This window comes from Mobula hypostoma, chromosome 22 (assembly GCF_963921235.1).
Source record: "Mobula hypostoma chromosome 22, sMobHyp1.1, whole genome shotgun sequence".
Lineage (NCBI taxonomy): Eukaryota > Metazoa > Chordata > Chondrichthyes > Myliobatiformes > Myliobatidae > Mobula > Mobula hypostoma.
Window position 1 is genome coordinate 9,736,187 of NC_086118.1, and position 19,347 is coordinate 9,755,533.

A 19,347-nucleotide genomic window follows, 5' to 3' on the forward strand; every position below is an offset into this window, starting at 1 on the left:
GATCTTTGGAGGTCAAATCTTTGAATACATTCAAGGTTCAATTGACAGATTTTGGTCTGTCAGGGAGACAAGGGTTATAGGAAATCAGGACAAAAGTGAAGTTGAAGACAAAATCAGATTATCATGGTCTTGCTAAATGATAGAGATGGGCCAAGAGACCGTATGTCAGTATCCTGCTCATCGATTTTATATTTGGTGATATAGAAACTGATTTCGAGGCAAATACACTTCCTAACACTTCTCCAAAAGAACTGGCCAGAATTTAGGGAAATGAGACAGAAGACACCTTGCTAATTGAATAATAAGTCTTTCCAAGTATAACCGTTAATTATATGCACATAATTCCACGTGTTTGCTAAGTCTTTTTCCCTCTTGGAATTTAATTACAAGAATCGTACAATAGGTAGTTTTAGCTAATGGTGAGTGGGCATGCTGCATATGTAGTTAACATACACCTCAACTCGATGTAACTATGTTTTAATTTCATGCATTTTTAAGCAATGGAAAGTATCCTCCTTTGGGTTCACTCAAGAGCTTGACTTAAGACCCAATTGGCAATGATTTTTGGCTATGCACAAGATGTTGGTACACTTGAGTCACAAACTTGCTTTGGATGTAAGGAACATTTTACTACCTTTGAATTTTCTGAGAGTACACAATTAGAACAACTATATCAATGCTTGATTTTAAAGCATTAACTTAAATTTGTATTGCTCCCTTAACACATTGAACACCTTAAGGCTCTTCACAGGAGCTAACACTTGTTTTGGTAAAACTGATGCACAGATGGTGACAGTATTACTCTGAGGGGCTGCCACTCTCCCACATCTAGAATCATCATTTTAAAATCATTTCTCAAGGAGAGAATATTATTTTGGCAGCAGATCTCTAACAGCCATATGTTCATAATTATTTTTTTCACTCATTTTGAAAATATCACTGTTCCAATTAAACCTCCTACAATAATAGTCTGGATACACCATTTTCTATAGCAGTGAATTTATGCTATAAAGACTGACAGGAAGCAAATCAGGAGATGTTCGTGCTTTTCTATACAGTTGATGATGGCCCTCGTCCAGCTGTAATAACTACTTGGAACTAACACTCACTCTCACAATCACTTGAAAGCAACAGCAAAAAAATTGGCATAAACACAAAAGAATCTGCAGATGCTGGAAATCCAGAGCAACACACACAAAATGCTGGTTGAACTCATCAGGTCAGGCAGCATCTATGGAAACGAATAAACAGTCGGCATTTTGGGCTGAGACCCTTCTTCAGGATTGGAAAGGAGGTGAGAAGATGTCAGAACACAAAGGTGGGGGCAGAGGGAAGAGGACTAGCTAGAAGGTGATAGGTGAAGCCAGGTGACTGGAAAAAGCGAATGGCTGGAGAAGAAGGAATCTGATAGGAGAGGAGAGTGGACCGTGAGAGAAAGGGAAGAAGGAGGGGCACCAGGGGAGGTGATAGGCAGGTGAGAAGAGGTAAGAGGCCAGAATGGGGAATAGAAGAAGAGAATAAGGATGGGAAAAAAATGTAAGGAGAAATCAATGTTCATGCCATCAGGCTTACCCAGACAGAATGTGAAGAGTTGCTCCTCCAAACTGAGAATGACCGCATCATGGTAAAAGAGGAGGCATTGGCTTTCCCTAAAGTCATCTAATCTGCATTTACATATGTGTTTGGTAAAAGTAATACCTTGCCTACGTTCTCCTCCTCAGGCAAGTTCTGCCATGTAAGCACATCCCAATTGTTTGGTCAAAAGGTAAAAATATCCTTTAACTACAGACAATATTGGCACATTCGGCACCAAATGCTCCCCATGGAACCAGGCACTGGCTTCACATAGCCATGGCTTAATGAAAGGCGTGCTGCAGCATTGGCCATGAAAGTGGAATCCCTTATAGTGATCAGGAAGCATTTCTCTAAAGGGCTTCATTGCAGAAATTTTCTGTGTCATCTGTTCATCAGAAATACAGATCAAAGACATATGCAAAACTGCAAGAGTCTGAGATGCATTACCAATGGAACAGGATCAAATCTGTTGAAAACTTTACGTTCGATCTTGATTTTGTGTAATATTGGCTGCCAACTCTCTGTCATTTATTTTACACAACCATGCACGCAAGACCTTGCTCATTCAGTGTTTTAATTTTGAGGATTGATTTCGTATTTTGTTTGGCATTTGCAGAAATAACTTGATATTGGTGTTATGTTCCCAATTTACATGCAGCAACAGAGTACTATTAATTTTTTACATTTCAAATTAGATTGCTTCCTTGGTAAAGTGGGTATAATGAATACGATAAAAACAGTCACTTCATTAGGTGTAGGGTCAATGCTGTGGATGTTGTGCTTGCCTGCCCCTAGTGTAAAATGGGTAATAACAAATGTTTTAGTTAACCATTTTAAATCTGCATGGAAATAAAATTTGTACAGGTGTAACATAATGTCAAGGTCTATCCCTGTCAGTTTTGATTTCCACCCTTGTCAATATAATTGACTAGAGATAGTTAAATCAGGCTGTTTAATTCCATCAAAGTAGCTCCCCAATATAGAAAGTTATCAAAGATTAGAGGAGAATTTTTCTAAGCGCTTGTAAATATTGACAGTTCCAAAACTGTTTTGAACATACAGTATATTTATGACAAGGGAAACAAAGAATAATACTGGAAGTAAGATGAAAAAATAGTCTAATGTTCTGAAGACTATTTCTTCACATAATGGAACATTAGAAAGCCTGAGGAGATAGAAGTGTCTTCAGAATTTAGGAAAGTACGAAGACAGAATCCCACAGAAAACTATTTAAGGCCATAAGAGATATAAAGCTAGAGTTCATTCTCTATTTAATGGCAAAGTAAATTCAAGAAACTAAATCCCTCCTCTGTCCGCCTCAGTTCACAGTCTGTTTGTTCCATTCTAATAGATACTGCATTACGTCACATAAGCAGAAACTGTGATTCTTATAAATTAAGACATCAGAAAGCTATAACATTATAAAGGTCATTTATGTACTGTGGTTGAAAATTAGATCTATGTTTATTCATAATGAATTTTTTGAATGTCTTCCACAGATATTGACTCAAGAGGATTGGAACAAGGTCCTCTATAATGGGATGGCTTCCACTTCTCCATGGGCTGCTTTATACTTCATTGCCCTCATGACGTTTGGAAACTATGTTCTCTTTAACTTGTTAGTTGCCATATTGGTGGAAGGATTTCAAACTGAGGTAAAATAACATGTAATAACTCTCTGAATGATGCATGACAGTCAGTATTGGATTGTGCTATGTAGCCTGTTGCTGTATGTGATTGCTGATAGCGTTTACTAATGTCCACTGCGATTCCCAGCGTCCTGATAAATATACAGAACATAAGAAAAAGATATCTGGGTCCTTTGTCACCTCAAACAATAACACAGGAATCAAAGCAAGCCATTGAATTTAAGGATCTCTTACAAATACCTGTTAAAATAAGGCAGTCTTTGACAGTCACAATTGAATTTGCTGCTATTCAATTTAAAATAAATTAAAAATAATTTTTGGCAAATATATTAAATTGTTCAATTGTTTTCTAACATGTTCCATTGCATAAAATAAATTTTAAAGTAACTATTGCCAAATTTATTATTTACTTGATATTTGTTTTGATGGGGCTATATAGATGCATAAATAATAGATTTAAAGTTATTTCCACTTTACACTGTGATATTTTATTACATATTGGGCCAGACCTTGCTGGAAAATGCTGGTGGTTCCATTGCAAACTGCCTGCATTAACTTGCTTAAGTGCAAGTATCAGGAGCAGTGAGCAATCTGCTAGAGAACTCAGCAGGTCAGGTGGCATCTGTTGACACAGGAATTGTCAATATTTTGGGTTGCAGCATGCATCAGGACTGAGGATAGAGAGAAAAGATAGCTGATATAAAGAGGAGAGTGAGGAGGGGTGAAACGGCAGCCAATAGATGATTAATGGACAAGCAGATTGAGCCAAGTGTGGTGGTGAGGAGAGGCAAAGCTGGAAGACAGCAGCAAACAAAGAAATTGCAGATGGAGCTAGATGTGGGAAGGGGTGGGTGAAGGTCGAAGCAGATAGGAGGGGGATAAATGAGAACACAAAGGCTACCAGTGCTGGAATCTGTTAAGTATCAGGATTTGGGAAGCATAGTGGTGTAGTTTGTAGAGTTACTGCCTCACAGCCCCAGGTTCAACCCTAACTTCTCATGTTCTCTCTGGGTTGGGTTTCCATTATCCTTCCTCATCCTAGGCATGCAGGTTGTTAAGTTAATTGGCCACTATACCTTGCTTCTAATGTGTAATTGAGTGGTAAAAACTTGTGGTATTTCATGGGGTATGTAAGGAGAATAAAATACAATTAATGGAAATTGGCCAGAGATCCTTGTTCCATGACGCTTGCGACTTTGTGGCATGAGTACCCAAACACAGAAGTCTCAGATTTGATGGGACTTTCGAGCCAGCAGAGTACAGAGGGGCAAGTGAACTTTCTAAAAATCTCCAGGACCTTCCAGGATATGCTCACCCTTTGGTTTTGAAGTAGATGAATGTGGACAGTTGCAAAATCCAAGTGGCAAGTGCAAGAAGCGAGCCCCTCTCAGCAGAATCTGTCATGTACAGTGAAATGTCAGGATGTGATATTCAGTGAAACGCCACAGTAATATCCAGTAAAGTTAAAATAGGCCCCCTGATACACAGTGATGTTTCATATACTTCTGTCCAACTTTGAGCTGTTGGACTCCTTGTTATATGTCAGTAAAAATACTTCTGTCTGACAGCAGAGTGGTTAACAAGCCGCCGCATTCCATCCTTATTAGGTAAATTTTGCAGTAAAATTAACGATTTGACAATGTAATATGAAATGAGTTGGTTATTCTGGCATTGAATATTTACAACAATTGTTAAAGTGGAACTAAATACTGGATTTGTTGCATCATTCCAGATGCCATGAAAAGATAATTGTGTGATTTGTCATTCCTATCAATATTGTTAATTGTGCTTCAAAATTTCTCATTGGAGGGTGTCTGGAGCCAAATGTTTACATAGGATGCCCCTGTCAATGTCTCATGAAACATGTGGAGGAAGGTGTGAATGACAGTTTTCAAGCTTTTAGCAAGGGAAGGCTTTGACATCAGTTGGTGCATTGTCTAATCTTCCTTTTCCAGATTGTGCGACAATTCGGATGAATACATTCTCCCTTTAAGGACAACTGGTGGTAGTCTGGACCACAAGCCAAAATTAACATGTTTATGTTTTTGCGATTTAGTGTGTTGTCCTTTTCCTCCGGTCCCTATATGGTCTCCAAATATTACAGTTTTTGACATCTTGATACAAAAATTTTTAAGTATTTTATTCAATTATTATTGTCTGATGTAAATCAATTGCAAAATCCATTTCTAAATTGCTGTTCCTTTTGTCACTTGTTGCTGGTTAGTCTTCATTACTATGACCAAGATCCAGGTGCACTATATTATGTCAAATGGCCGAGTGCTTTGGCTCCTGTAATCCCTTCATTTGGAAATCTTCAGTTGTGCCAAAACAGCAAAATCATTTTAAAAAAATTAAGAAACATCCAGTCTGATCTGAAGAGTCAGCTGATCTTCTTTAGACTCAGTTATCAGTACCCCTTGGGTAGGATTAGGGAATCAACCAGGATATCTGATCTTCCCTCATTGTCCACTGGACCCAGTTAGACACATGCATGAATGTCATTTTAGATTTGGAGTAGATACCGATAGAATTGTGCCTTAGAAAGTTAAGGGTGGGGCAGGTCTTACAACACACCAAGCAGGCAGTTGACCGAGCAGTCTGCTTAAATGCAGTTTCCAAAACTGTGACAGTGTCTCCCAATATATAAAGTTCAAAGTAAATTTATTTTCAGAGTACATATATGTCACCATATACAACCCCAAGATTGATTTTCCTGTGGGCATACTCAACAAATCTCTAGAATAGTAACTATAGCAGGATTAATGAAAGATCAACTAGAGTGCAGAGGCCAACAAACTGTATAGATGCAAATATAAATAAGTAGCAATAAATAATGATAATGAAATAAAGTGAGATCCTTGGTTGTAGGAACATTTCAATGATGGGAAAAGTGAGTATAGTTATCCCCTTCTATCCAAGAGCTTGATGTTTGAAGAATAGTAACTGTTCTTGAACTTGATGCGAGTCCTGAGACTCTTGAACCTTCCTCCTGAGTAGTGAGGAGGGAGCACGAACTGGGTGGTGGGATCTCTGATGATGCATGCTGCTTTCCCATGACAAGATAGGGCCGGTGATCTTCACTGACTTTCTGTGGGCTGCAGAAAATTGTTCAAAATTCCTCTTAAATATAAAAGGTGACTTCTCCAGAAAAAAAGTATTGAGTTGAGGAATCTTAAAGTATTAAAATTTATATACATGAAATAAATACCAGCCACTTGTATAAGGGCAATCACCAGGCATGATCAGTGAAAGAATTAACCCATTCATCTCAATTTCAAGCAGGACTTGTATATCACTATCTGCAACCCATAGAAACACTGGCATGCATAGCCACAGGACAATATAGACAAACATTAAATCTCAGATTTTTGTCTAAGATCTGGGAAGCTGCAGAAATTCAGCTATCGGAGGGGAGAACATGCTCAAGTCAACACTTTACTGTCAATATGTAACTGCATTAATCTAAAAGAATGGTCCAACAATGCTGGGCGTTAGATTAGTTGTCTTTGATTCTGATATTGACTATAATTGAAAGGCTAACCTCACTTGCCAATAATTCCCAGCATAAAAGTATCAAATCATGTTATCCTTTCAAGTATATAACAATATGGGTGTTTACAGTGCTTTTAACATGAGGTGATCATTGTTGGTGCTTCTAATCATTTTACAATCTGTTTTGGCTGTGACAAGGCAAACCTAAATTTTGCTGACTTGGTAGGATTATAATGGAGACCAACCTGACAGTCTCTTTGGTCATGTTTGCAGTCTGCTGCATTTGATCACATCGATATCCAAAAACTTTGCATTAATTGGCAGCCTTCTTGTTTTGACTGGTCTACTTCTTATAAGTGTTTAACTGAAGAGTAAGGATAGAAGTGTTAGCATCGGATGAGAATAGTTTTAAAATCAGTCTGTGGTGAACATTCAGTAGGTCAGTTTCTTAAAATTAAAATAGAAGAATCTGAATATAATCAGCAGATTAGGAAGCGTCCAGAGAGAGAGAGAGAGAGAAGCAGAGTTAATGTTTCACTTACCTAAAACATTAACTCTTTGTCTTTTACTATAAATGCTGAATATTTACAATAGTTTGAGGATTGTATCAAATCTCCAGCAGTTGCAGTAACAAACAAGAGGAAATCTACAGATGCTGGAAATCCAAGCAACGCATACAAAATGCCGGAGGAACTCAGTAGGCCAGGCAGCATCTGTGGGAAAGAGTACAGTCAACATTTCGGGCCGAGACCCTTCAGCAGGACTGTAGGAAAAAAGTTGAGGAGTAGAGTTAAAAGGTGGGGGGAGGGAAGGAAGAAACACAAAGTGATAGGTGAAACCAGGAGGGGATGGGGTGAAGTAAAGAGCTGGGAAGTTGATTGGTGAAAGAGATACAGGGCTGTGGAAAGGGAAATCTAATCGGGGAGTACAGAAGGCCCTGGAAGAAAGAAAAAGGGGAAGGAGCACCAGAGATCAGCAAGAAAGGAGATAAGTTTGGGGTGCATTACCGGAAGTTCATGAAATCAATGTTCATACCATCAGGTTGGAGGCTACCCAGACTGAATATAAGGTATTGTTCCTCCAGTCAGAGTGTGGCCTCATTGCGACAGTAGAGACCATGGATAGACATATCGGAATGGGAAGTGGAATTAAAATATGTGGAGATTTTGCTTTTTCTGGCGGACGGAGCATAGGTGCTCAGCAATGCAGTCTTCGAATCTATGTCGGGTCTCACCGATATACAGGAGGCCATACCGGGTGCACCGGATACAGTAATGACCCCAACAGACTCACAGATGACGAGTCGCCTCATCTGGATGGACTGTTTGGGGCCTGAATAGTAGTGAGGGAGGAGGTGTAGCACTTGTTCCATTTGCAAGGAAAAGTGCCAAGAGGATGATCTACCGCCTATAATGGACTTGTCCGCTACTTTATCCTCCGCCGGATCCACACTTTCAATAGGCCGTTCTTTGATTTTCCCACAACCTACAAGGATTGGAAGATCACCCGTCTACATACCACAGAACCTGCTGTCTCCAACACGGACATCTCCAGACTTCAGTCCCTGCTGCCGACCTCAACGGTTCTGCAGATTCCGAATCTGGACTCGACCGCCATCAATGCAGGTTCCAAAGTGCTGATTGCGCAGCCTCCAACTCCAGCAGGCCGGGTCTTCACGCGCTGCCGCTGGAACCCCTGGCTTCCCTTTCCCCACTGCCACTCCACAATCCTGTATCTCCAGCTCTTGGGCTCTCAGAGACTCCATCTTCTTCTCACTCCTCCATTCCTGAACAACCCAAACCTCCCTTCCCCTCAGACACCTCCAACCCCTTTCTCCCCTCTGATCCCACCTCTCATCCATGCTGAGTTTTCACCATTCCCCCCTCCGACCTTCCCCTCTCTGAGACAACATTATGTCCTCAGTAAGGGCCTCGCCTTTGTCAACCATTCCCTCCAACATTCCCTCTGAGACAACATTCTGTCCTCAGTAAGGGCCTCGCCTTTGTCAACCATTCCCTCCAACATTCCCTCTGAGACAACATTCTGTCCTCAGTAAGGGCCTCACCTTTGTTAACCATTCCTTCTGACCTTCCCCTTTCTGAAACAGAACATTTTGTCCTCAGTAAGGGCCTCACCTTTGTTAACCAGCCCCTCCAACATTCCCCTCTCTGAAACAGAACATTCTATCCTCAGTAAGGGCCTCACCTTTGTCCCCCTGCACCCACACCTCATGAGTTCCGCGCCCACCAAGACACTGAGCTCTTTTTCTGCGCCTCAGTCTCCGAGCCTAGTTTTTTGGCAAGGGCTCTCCACCCTGCACTGACGATCCCTTCTCCCATCTCCAACCCTCCTCCTCTTCCTGGTCTTTTGCCTGCTCTGGACCTTTTCATTGCCAACTGCCAACGGGGCATTAACCATCTAGATTTTAACACTCCTCTCTCCTATTCCAATCTCACTCCTTCCAAACACTCAGCTCTCCACTCCCTCCACACACCCTAACCTCACCATCAAACCCGCAGATAAGGGGGGTATTGAAGTAATCTGGCGTACTGATCTCTACCTTGCTGAGGCCCAGTTTCAACTCTCAGACACCTCCTCACCCTTTGAACAAGACCCCACTAAGGAGCACCAGGCCATTGTCTCCCACACCATCACCAACCTCATACTTCTCACACCTCGCACCTCCCATTTCTACCTCCTGCCCAAGATCCACAAACCTGCATGTCCAGGTAGACTCATTGTTTCAGCTTGTTTGTGCCCAACTGAACTCATACCTGATACCTAGACTATGTTTTATCCCCCTTCAACCCGGTTCAGTCCCTTCCTACCTACATCCGCGACACTTCGCATGCTCCAGATCTTTTCAATGATTTCAAGTTCCCTGGCCTCCATCATTTTATTTTTAGTATGGATGTCCAGTCCCTGTACACCTCCATCTCCCACCAAGAAGACCTCAAATCTCTCCATTTTTCTCTGAGCACCAGACCCAACCAGCTCCCTTCCATAGTGGAACTTGTCCACATTCTTAATAATTTCTCCTTTTGCACCTTTCACTTCCTTCAGACAAAAGGTGTAGCCATGGACCCTGACATGAGTCCCAGCTATACCTGCTTGTTTGTCGGCAAGCCTACACTGGTGGCCATCCCCCATTTTTCCTATGCTACATCAACAACTGCATTGGTGCTGTTTCCTGCACCCACGCGGAGCTCGTCAACTTCAACTTTGCCCCCAACTTCCAACCTGCCCTCAAATTTACCTGGTCCATTCTGACACCCTCCCTCCCTTCTCTCAATCTCTCGGTCTCTATCTCTGGAAACAGCTTATCTTCTGATGTCTATTATAAACCCACAAACTCTCACAGCTACCTGGATTATACTTCTTCCTACCCTGTTACTTGCAAAAATGCCATCGCCTTCTCTCAATTCTTCTGAATGCACCGCATCTGTTCTCAGAATGAGGCTTTTCATTCCAGAGCAAAGGAGATGTCCTCTTTCTTCAAAGAAAGGGGCTTTTCTTCCTCCACCATCAACGCCGCCCTCAACCGCATCTCTTCCATTTCACACACATCTGCTCTCACCCCATTCTCATGCCACCCTACCAGAGATAGGGTTCCTCTTGTCCTTACCTACCACCCCAGCAGCCTCTGCATCCAGCGCATAATTCTCCGAAACTTCTGCCATCTCCAATGGGATCCCACCACCAAGCATATCTCCTTCCCCCCCCCCCCACTTTCTGCTTTCTGCAGGGATCGCTCCCTATGTGACTCATTTGTCCATTCATCCCTCCCCACTGATCTCCCTCCTGGCACTTATTCTTGCAAGCAGAACAAGTGCTACACCTAACACTACACCTCCTCCCTCACTACCATTCAGGGCCCCAAACTGTCCTTCCAGGTGAGGCAACACTTCACCTGTGAGTCTGTTGGGGTTGTCCACTGTGTCCAGTGCTCCCGGTGTAGCCTCTCATATATTGGTGAGACCCGACATAGATTGGGAGGCTGCTTCACTGAGCAACCACGCTCCGTCTGCCAAGAAAGGCAGGATTTCCACATATTTTAATTCCACTTCCCATTCCCATATATCTATCCATGGCCTCCTCTACTGTTGCGATGAATCCACACTCAGGCTGCAGGAACACCACCTTACATCCCGTCTGGGTAGCCTCCAACCTGATGGCATGAGCATCGATAGCTCAAAATTCCAGTAGTGCCTCCCTCCCTTATCATTCCCCATCCCCTTTTACCCCTCGCACCTTATCTCCTTGCCTGTCCATCTCCTCTCCCCTTTTCTTTCTTCCAGGGCCTTGTCCTCTCCTATTAGATTCCCCCTTCTCCAGCCCTGTGTCTCTTTCACCAGTCAACTTCCCAGCTCTTTACTTCACCCCTCTCCCAACCAGTTTCACCTATCACCTCCTGTTTCACTCCCATCTTTTAACTCCATTCCTCATTTTCTTTCTCCTGTCCTGCTGAAGGGTCTTGGCTCGAAAAGACAACTGTATTCTTTTCTATAGATGCTGCCTGGCCTGCTGAGCTCCTCCAGCATTTTGTGTGTGTGACATTAGTTATAAATTCTGTTAACCCTACCATGGTCAGTGACAATACTAGGAAGAGGAGATGCATCTTAAGTGGAAAATTAGTTCGAAAAATATAAACTTAATGGCACAGTTTTACAAGGGGGTGCAGGAACAGAGATCCTCAGGATTTCAAAGGCATGAATGTTTGAAATTGGCTGGACAAGTTGATTAAGATTTTTTTAAGAACACGTTTAATTAAAAAAAAGAGCACAACAGCAAATAGTTTAAATTCAACCTTTCAGAACCCTTGTTTAGACATCAGCTGCTATATAATGCCCAATTCTAGGAATTGTATATTAAAGCGATATTGAGGCCTTTTGTAAAATTGTGATCATTGAAGTGCTACCAGGAAAGAGAAGTTTCAGTACCGTTTTTGGGACCGTCCTGACAAGCTAACATTGGCACCCTTTGTGGCAGAAGGCTATAGAGATACTTCATTGCTTTGTTCCAAACTGTATACAATTGTAAAATTCTTAGCAGCCAGAAACTGAATCTTTTCTAAAGGACATAGGTTTAAAATAATTGTCAAAATAATCCCAGTCTAGTCAAAAAGAGTTTTCCTCACGTTTCATGTTTTCACTAACTGTCTGGAGAATGATCAAAGCAAGTTCAGCAACTAGATATCAACTTAAGTGAGGAAATACATGTGACTATGGAGAGAGCAGAGGGTTTTTTGGAGAGAGCTCTTTCAGTAATGCATAGTTACAGTATGTTTATTGGCCTCCCTGTTTGTTGTGTACTTTTAAGTTCTAAGTGGCTTAATATGCACCACAATCATGCAAGACATTTTTACTCATTATTCTTCTGCAGTCAGACAGAAAGACCTAATCTTTCAGTATATTAGCCCCAATGCAGCATTCCAACAAACAAGTGTCATCCCTTTTTGTCTCAGGCTGTGTAAGTGGTCATTGTTAAAGTATTATCTGAGTACCAGGCTTATTTTATAGTTGCCACTGCTGTCAGTTGAAAAAGATAATTACTTTCCATTGAAAGAAAAATGTTATCACAGAATCCCAACCTTTTCCTGAGCCACTAACGGCACAGTGTCTGAGGGTATCAGTTATCTATTTTGAGACGATAGATGAGAGGAGTGGATACATTGCCCAAAGATACATGTTAAGTTCTCACTGTCCGTAGACAGAGCCCAATTCTGAGTCAAGAAGAGACTGAAGATCCTGTGTTATTAATGTTGTTGACCCTCAGTTTCTTTGCTTGAGGGAAAGCCCAACTTTGCTTGGCTGCCTTTGACTTATTCCACTCGTCTCAGCTAGTTTTCAAACAGGAGCAATAGACGTCAGTTCTCTAGACCACTTCTGTGGAATCATTCCTAAGGAGAGAGAAAAAGTTGAAAATCTTCTCTTTTATATGACGTAGAGTACTCCATCTTTCCAACGGGGAAATCAGTAGGAGCTGAGCAAAGCACCGAAATGCAAAAGGGTGACTCCCATCCTAAGGACCCAATAATAATAAGAAAAGTATTAAATTTTAGAAGTGTAATTAAACATGCTTATGATTTCCTAGCCTATAGAACTAACCAACTCTTCATCTCTTATCTCTTCAATATGATGTGATTTCTATACATCTCCTATTCGAAAGCAGGCAAGGGAATGATGAAATTGATGTGATCAAAAAGGCAATGACTGTGCAGGGTCATAGCAGTGAATGTAACAAATACAAGGGTGATCATGGATCCAGGAGATAATTCATTCAAGGAATGGTATAAAATAAATAGAGCCCTATGATTCAAAACAACATGCCCAGATGATAAATGGTTTCGAAGTTAGTCCCCAATATTGGTTGCTGCATTTCAGAACACGCATGTTGTTTAGATCACCCAGAACTAGTCTCATTTTATCTGTGTTAATTTGATGGTAGCCAACAATGACTCATACTCATAGCACGTATCCATGAATCAGTGGTTTCTAAAACCAAAGCTGTAGGTTCGCTTGATGTTATCTGATCTTGCTAGCATTTCTAACATCTAGTTTTCAAAGTGTAATCATGCCTTCTGTTGGCAAAACCCAATTTGGTGTACATCTGAAGCCTTTAACTCATTGATATTACATATGATAATTGCAATTTTCATTGTTGTATTTCTTCTCTAACACATTTTCCTGCCACTGTACTTACTACTGTTAATAATGACCACCAACCTACATCAGGGTCCCCTCGGGTAATGGAAGGAGTCCATTGTTGGGAGCTGCTGACCAACATTAATTTGTCAAATGTCAGAAGGTTGTTGATAGTAAAATAGGATTTAACTGATTAAATTTGCCTTATTGAAAACAATCCAACAGTGATCACTATTTAGTTAGGACTGCGACCAGTAAAGTAGCAAGATTTTTAACGTTCTTTTACTGACTAGTGATGATATCTTTACATTTGAATCATCAGAATTACTGAGCACTAACTTAGATAGCTATCCAATTGGTCAAAATTCTCCATTATGAGTTTTTCACATGAGCAAATTGGCTCGCATCTGTGTTTATTCCTCCGATTTACCAGTGATTTACAGTACATAAACACATTCTGATATTTTCTGTGCATGCCTTTGCTGACAATGGGGTATCAGCAATAAGTTTGGATATGAGATAATTTTATAAAACATGTTGGCTGGTAACTGATGTTTGGGTTATCTTTTTGCATGATGGATGCAGAGGCCTTTTATGGAACCCAGTGGCTAGAGCTTAATGGTAGCTTGGCTGCTTTAGCAAAAGATGTTATGTGATTACATGAAGTTGCTGGCTGTTTGCATGTTCATAAAGTAAGCTACGAATGGCTTGACTAATATACAGATTTAAGTTCTTTTGATTCTCTTAGAAAGATAATTATTCACTGTTGACGTTGCTACCCCTGGGCATAAGTGCCATCTTCTCAGAAATTACCCATCTTGTCTGATCACATCTGGAAATAAGACATTTGCTTTTTCATATCACTTATGCAGTACTTCCTGCTTATATAGTCTTTATCTCTTTTCAAAATATATTTTCCATATTGTCACTCTGTCCTCAAACCCATATTTTTCACCTTATCATTTGTCCCCTGCATTTTCTAGTGTTGATTCTTATTACCTTCAAGGTGCTGTACAAGTGCAGGTTGTTGTTATTGCTGACTGCACCTCACTGTGTTAGTTCTTCTTTTCTCTTTTTGTTAGTCATTTTAATTTATCTCTGGACAGCCAATACACTTCCTTAAGAAGCTGTACCATTGTATTAATGGCATAGCCTTCAGAAATATATGGATGCATTTTATGCCAAGTAATGTGTTATTAGGATTCATTAGATACACAAATTTCTTCTATTTTATTATGCATAATCAATTTCCTCAAGTTATATTCATAGAATAAATTCTCATAGGGCCATGTGATATATTCTCTAGCACTTTAAAGTATTGCAATATAGAGAAATGTTTGAAATTAACCAGTAGCTTTTTAAATCAGAAATGCTCTTTACAACATAATTAGGTGTCTTCTGAAAATTTCAGAAACTAACTTATTTATTTGTTCCTGAAACCTGTAATTCCCTTTAAACTCCCCACACTTGACCTCATTTGAGGATAGCTGTCCTTGAGACCACTTTACATTCCAGTCACCAGATATCTACAGTTAGGTAGAGAGCTAGACACTTACTCCTTGGTCCCAGCACTATTCCCTGTGTGATTCCCTATGTGTTAGATGCAGGGTCATGCAATGGGGATGCTTTTCAGCAGCAGAGACTGGAAATCTGGTCAAGATTGATGGGAAGATGAATAGATAGGGAGATACATGTTTTACAATTTTCCCTGTTTTTTTGGGCTCTACTGTGAAAAATGGAGCATGTGATTCACAAATAAAAATTCTCAATTAAATTGCTCTGAATCCCTACCACTCATTTATGTGAACAAAGGGTTGAGGGCTGAATGCTTCTACGAGACACTGTAAATTTGAGAAATAGCTAACCAGACTACCACTTATGCAAATAAAACATCATTGCTGGCAGTACGTTTCTGAGTTAAAAAAGATTTAGAAGGGGAGATTTTATTTTGGCACACATTTTATATTGGCTTTGATTTCATTTGAGCGTTGGAAAAAGAGATATTTTATATCTCTTATAAAATAGATCATAATCATTTTGTTCTTGAAAAGAACCAATATACATATCGAAGTATACTAGTTTAAATAGGTAGCAGTAATAAGATTTAAAACCTATCTGGGTTTTTCAAGGTATAATCTGTAACATGGATACTGGCTACCCTGATATTAATAAGCAATGCTTTGTCTGTGTTGTGATTTAATGTGAACTGCTCCTAACCTCAGTGCAAATATTCTTAAACAATGATAACTTCTTAAACTTTTTCTTCTTCAATTAACTGTGCTCTTTGTTTCCAAAGTGTCTGAAATATTTAAGTTGAATGTATTTCAGTCACCTCAATATCGACACCGTGTTTGTTTCACTTCAGGAAGTCCCGAAGCGGGAGGATGCGAGTGGGCAGTTAAGCTGTATTCAGCTGCCTGTCGACTCGTCCGGGGTACGTAACTGTTCACCATGAATTCACAGTTCAGACACTTCTAAAATAAAACAGCAGAGAGGGAGAAAAAAAATCATTGGCAGCCTCGGAGTGTTTTTAGTTATGTTTGCCTGCTTTCTCAATTTTTTTCTGTATATGATCCCTAAATTGATTTGATAGAATTTTTTTTTCATTTCATCTGACTCTGGAATCAGACGAGGATTGAATTTCAGGATAGATTGAAAACTGGTCCCTTTGCATTTATTTCATTTGGACAAATCGAAGTTCCAAACAAGTTTTTTTTATCTAGTTGAATTTCCTGTGTCTTAAATTTGATTTAAAAATATGCTTATTAACAATGACACAAAAATGCAATGTTATGTTTTTATAGTGGTGTTTCAATCCTCACTGTGATGGCCACCTTAAGGATAAATGACCATCAGAAATAATTTAGTAGATTAAGCCAGATTTGAAGACATATTATATTAATTTCAATTTCCTTGAGTACAGAAATTTGAATTTAATCCAAATGAAACTACTAAAATGTTCAAGTCATGAACAGGATGGATGGAGAGATTTTGTTTTGTGGTGGGACAGGCGTGTAGAACCACATTTTAATAGCTAGACCATTCAGACAGAAAATGGAGGCAATGAGTGTTTCAGACTGGATAGTAAATATTCAGAATTGTCTCACACCAAGACATCAAATATTTGAGACAGTGGGGCCATTCAGGAATGAGACCAGCAGAAGTTAGTAGGTCAGAGTATCAAGGAAGTTATATAGGGCTAAATGGAACAGAAATGACAAATCAACCATGATCTAATTGAATGCCAAAGGAGTTCTGGAAACTGAAGTGGTTCTTCTTGTTGGTGTAAAGGAGTTTTCCCCTGGCAGTATATTTGATGACAGAATACATGGTTGAATAGGTACAGTATGTCAGAAAGGGTATGGAAAGCATGTTACACTGGGGGATCAAGAGATGAGTCACAATTTTCCCCACAATCTAAAATATTCTTCATGTAGCCCAGTTCAGAACTAGTTACCTAGCCACTGTTTGGACAGAATGGAATCTGGAATGGGTTAAATCATTCTCAGTGAGCACAGTATGTGGCTTTGGATTATATTCAATCTCAATTCCCTTGCAGAATTTCAGATAATCAGTAAAATATTTCACTTGGCAAGAGCTGAATTCACTGTTGAATACGCTAAGTCATATTTCTACTCTTATTCCAGATTATCCAGACATTTGTGGCTTTGATAACTTGGGTAAAGGGACATAATAATCAAGCAGGGGTGTTGAAAGAAGAAACAGAAAATAAGTTGCAGTTCATAAGTATGAGTATTATAAAAGAGTTTGAGAAGAATAGGAAGATATTTTGATGTTGGGGTAATATAGAGCAAGAGGTCACAATGCAATAAATTCACAAAGGAATTTAGGAATGACCTCCTTATCCTGAGACTGGAGGAAATGTGGAACTTATTGAGTAGAGATGAATGGAGCAAATGCTTTTAAAAGGAAGTTATTTAAGAGAAAATAACGTTAGAAGTAGTAGGTGCGGGGATGTTCACTTGGAGCATAACTACCTTCAAATACCAAAATAAACACACAGAATCTTGGAGTTGTTCAGTATGTCGGGCAGCTTCGATGGAGAGAGAACCCAAGATAACTTTAAAGTTAATGACCTTTCACCAGAACTGCAAAGACTGTTTGGCCGAATGTTTTATTAGTAAGCTGAAAATCTATGTGAGATAAAGCAACCAATCTTTCTCAAGGCGTTGTCAAAAATTTGTTTTTTTTCCTACCCTTTGTCACCTCTTTGTATCTCTGTAAAGGGCAATTTTATCAGAAGATGTAACCCCACTTTAATGGAAGCTATCATGTTAGTGATAGCAACAGCAAATTGATTGGATGCAATTTATCAAAATCAGAATCATGTTTATTATCACTGTCATCTGTCATGAAAACGTGTTCATAGATTCGTGGACTGTTCAGAAATCTGATGGCAGAGGAGAAGAAGCTGTTTCTAAAATGTGAAAGTGAAATGGGTTCAGGCTCCTGAACCCATTCCCTGATGGAAGTAATGAGAAGAGACCATGTCCTAGATGGTGAGGTCCTTCAATATGGATGCTACCTTCTTAAGGCACAACCTTTTGAAGACGTCCTTGATGGCGGGGAGGCTTGTGCCCATGATGGAGCTGGCTGAATGTACAACCCTCTGCAGCTTTTTTTGATCCTGTGCATTGGCACCTCCATACCAGATGGTGATGCAACCAGGCAGAATGTAGACATTTTCCAGAGTCTTTGGGGACATACCAAATCACCTCAAATTCCAAAGAAGTATAGCTGCTGGTGTGCCTTCTTTGTGATTATATCAATATATGATTAAAAATTAAAAAATACCTTTGTGAACATCTGATCATGTCCACAAATGCTTCCTATGAGAAGATTATGCATCCAATCAGCAGTTCATGAAACACATCATAGAAACTGGAAGTTTTTTCACTGAGAGTAAGAATATCATGTATTAACAAAGGTTCTACGAAAGTTCAAGGCTACAATTTTGAACTTTGTGAAAGAATATATTCTCATCTACTGGATTAAAAGTATCAACCAATTTACTAAGGCCATGGGTATGTGTCCAGGAGCTACTGGTTGTGATTGAAAGGTTACAGCAGTTAGCATCATGGCATGGTCTACATGAACGTTGGAAAAATCAGTAGTGGAGACGTCTATGTTTATCAATGCTTTGATTTTCACTCTTTCTGTTGCAAAGAGTGTGTCATTAGATGACGTTAGGTGGAACAGTGCTACTTGATATGTACATCTCAATAAATAAGCTTGGAAAGTCTCTGGAATTTTCCAAAAAATTATGTTCGGTCCTATCTTTTCTCCTAGGAAAAGCAAGCAGAGATCTTTCTTCTGTAATCTATGCTGGTAACACTATGCGCTATCTCACTTGACCTCGCTACGTTATTGGGCAATGTGTCCAGTATCCAGTAACATATGGAACACTAAAAGCATTTCATCATAAACACAATTTCAGCAATTTCTTCAATTACTCCAACTATACCCAGTAATGATACTGGACTCAGCACCACAGTGCCCACCCACCTCAATGGCCTTAAGGGTTTCCTTATTTGAAGGACCACGTGAGCTGATCTTCCACAGTCAACAGGAATCCCCAAGGTGGAACAGGTTCTGAGTGAAAACAGAGCCGCAGGCCTTGTACCACTGAACAACCATTCACAGAATGCAGTGATGGCCTTTGAAACGTCATGGCCTAATAAAAGTCATTGAAACTATTTGTGTTAATGTAACGTAGAAAAACATAAAACAATTAAAATAAAAACCATTCGATTATTAAATAATGACTCATCAAAAAGATTAAAATTAAGCAAAATCCACAAGCCTTTTCTTGTGCTGACCTTTTACACAGAGGGGCTGTTGCACTCGAATGAATGTGATCACTACTTTTACAGCTGACTTCCCTGATATAAAGCTGATGTTACACCTTCTCTTCAGCACACCAGTGGTAGGTCCAAGAGCAGAGGGCCAGGTTGGACCCTCTGGAG

The 19,347-nt window shown here is 40.0% G+C and overlaps 1 protein-coding gene across 3 annotated transcripts in view; it reads left to right on the forward strand.

The window, feature by feature from the left end:
• Positions 1 to 19,347, forward strand: part of cacna1g (calcium channel, voltage-dependent, T type, alpha 1G subunit) — a 363,171-nt gene that overhangs the window by 152,208 nt on the left and 191,616 nt on the right. For all 3 annotated transcript variants that reach the window (XM_063074200.1, XM_063074202.1, XM_063074201.1), the window contains exons 12-13: positions 3,075 to 3,230; positions 15,726 to 15,794. In XM_063074200.1, the coding sequence (XP_062930270.1) occupies positions 3,075 to 3,230; positions 15,726 to 15,794 (225 nt within the window). The remainder of the gene's footprint in view (positions 1 to 3,074; positions 3,231 to 15,725; positions 15,795 to 19,347) is intronic.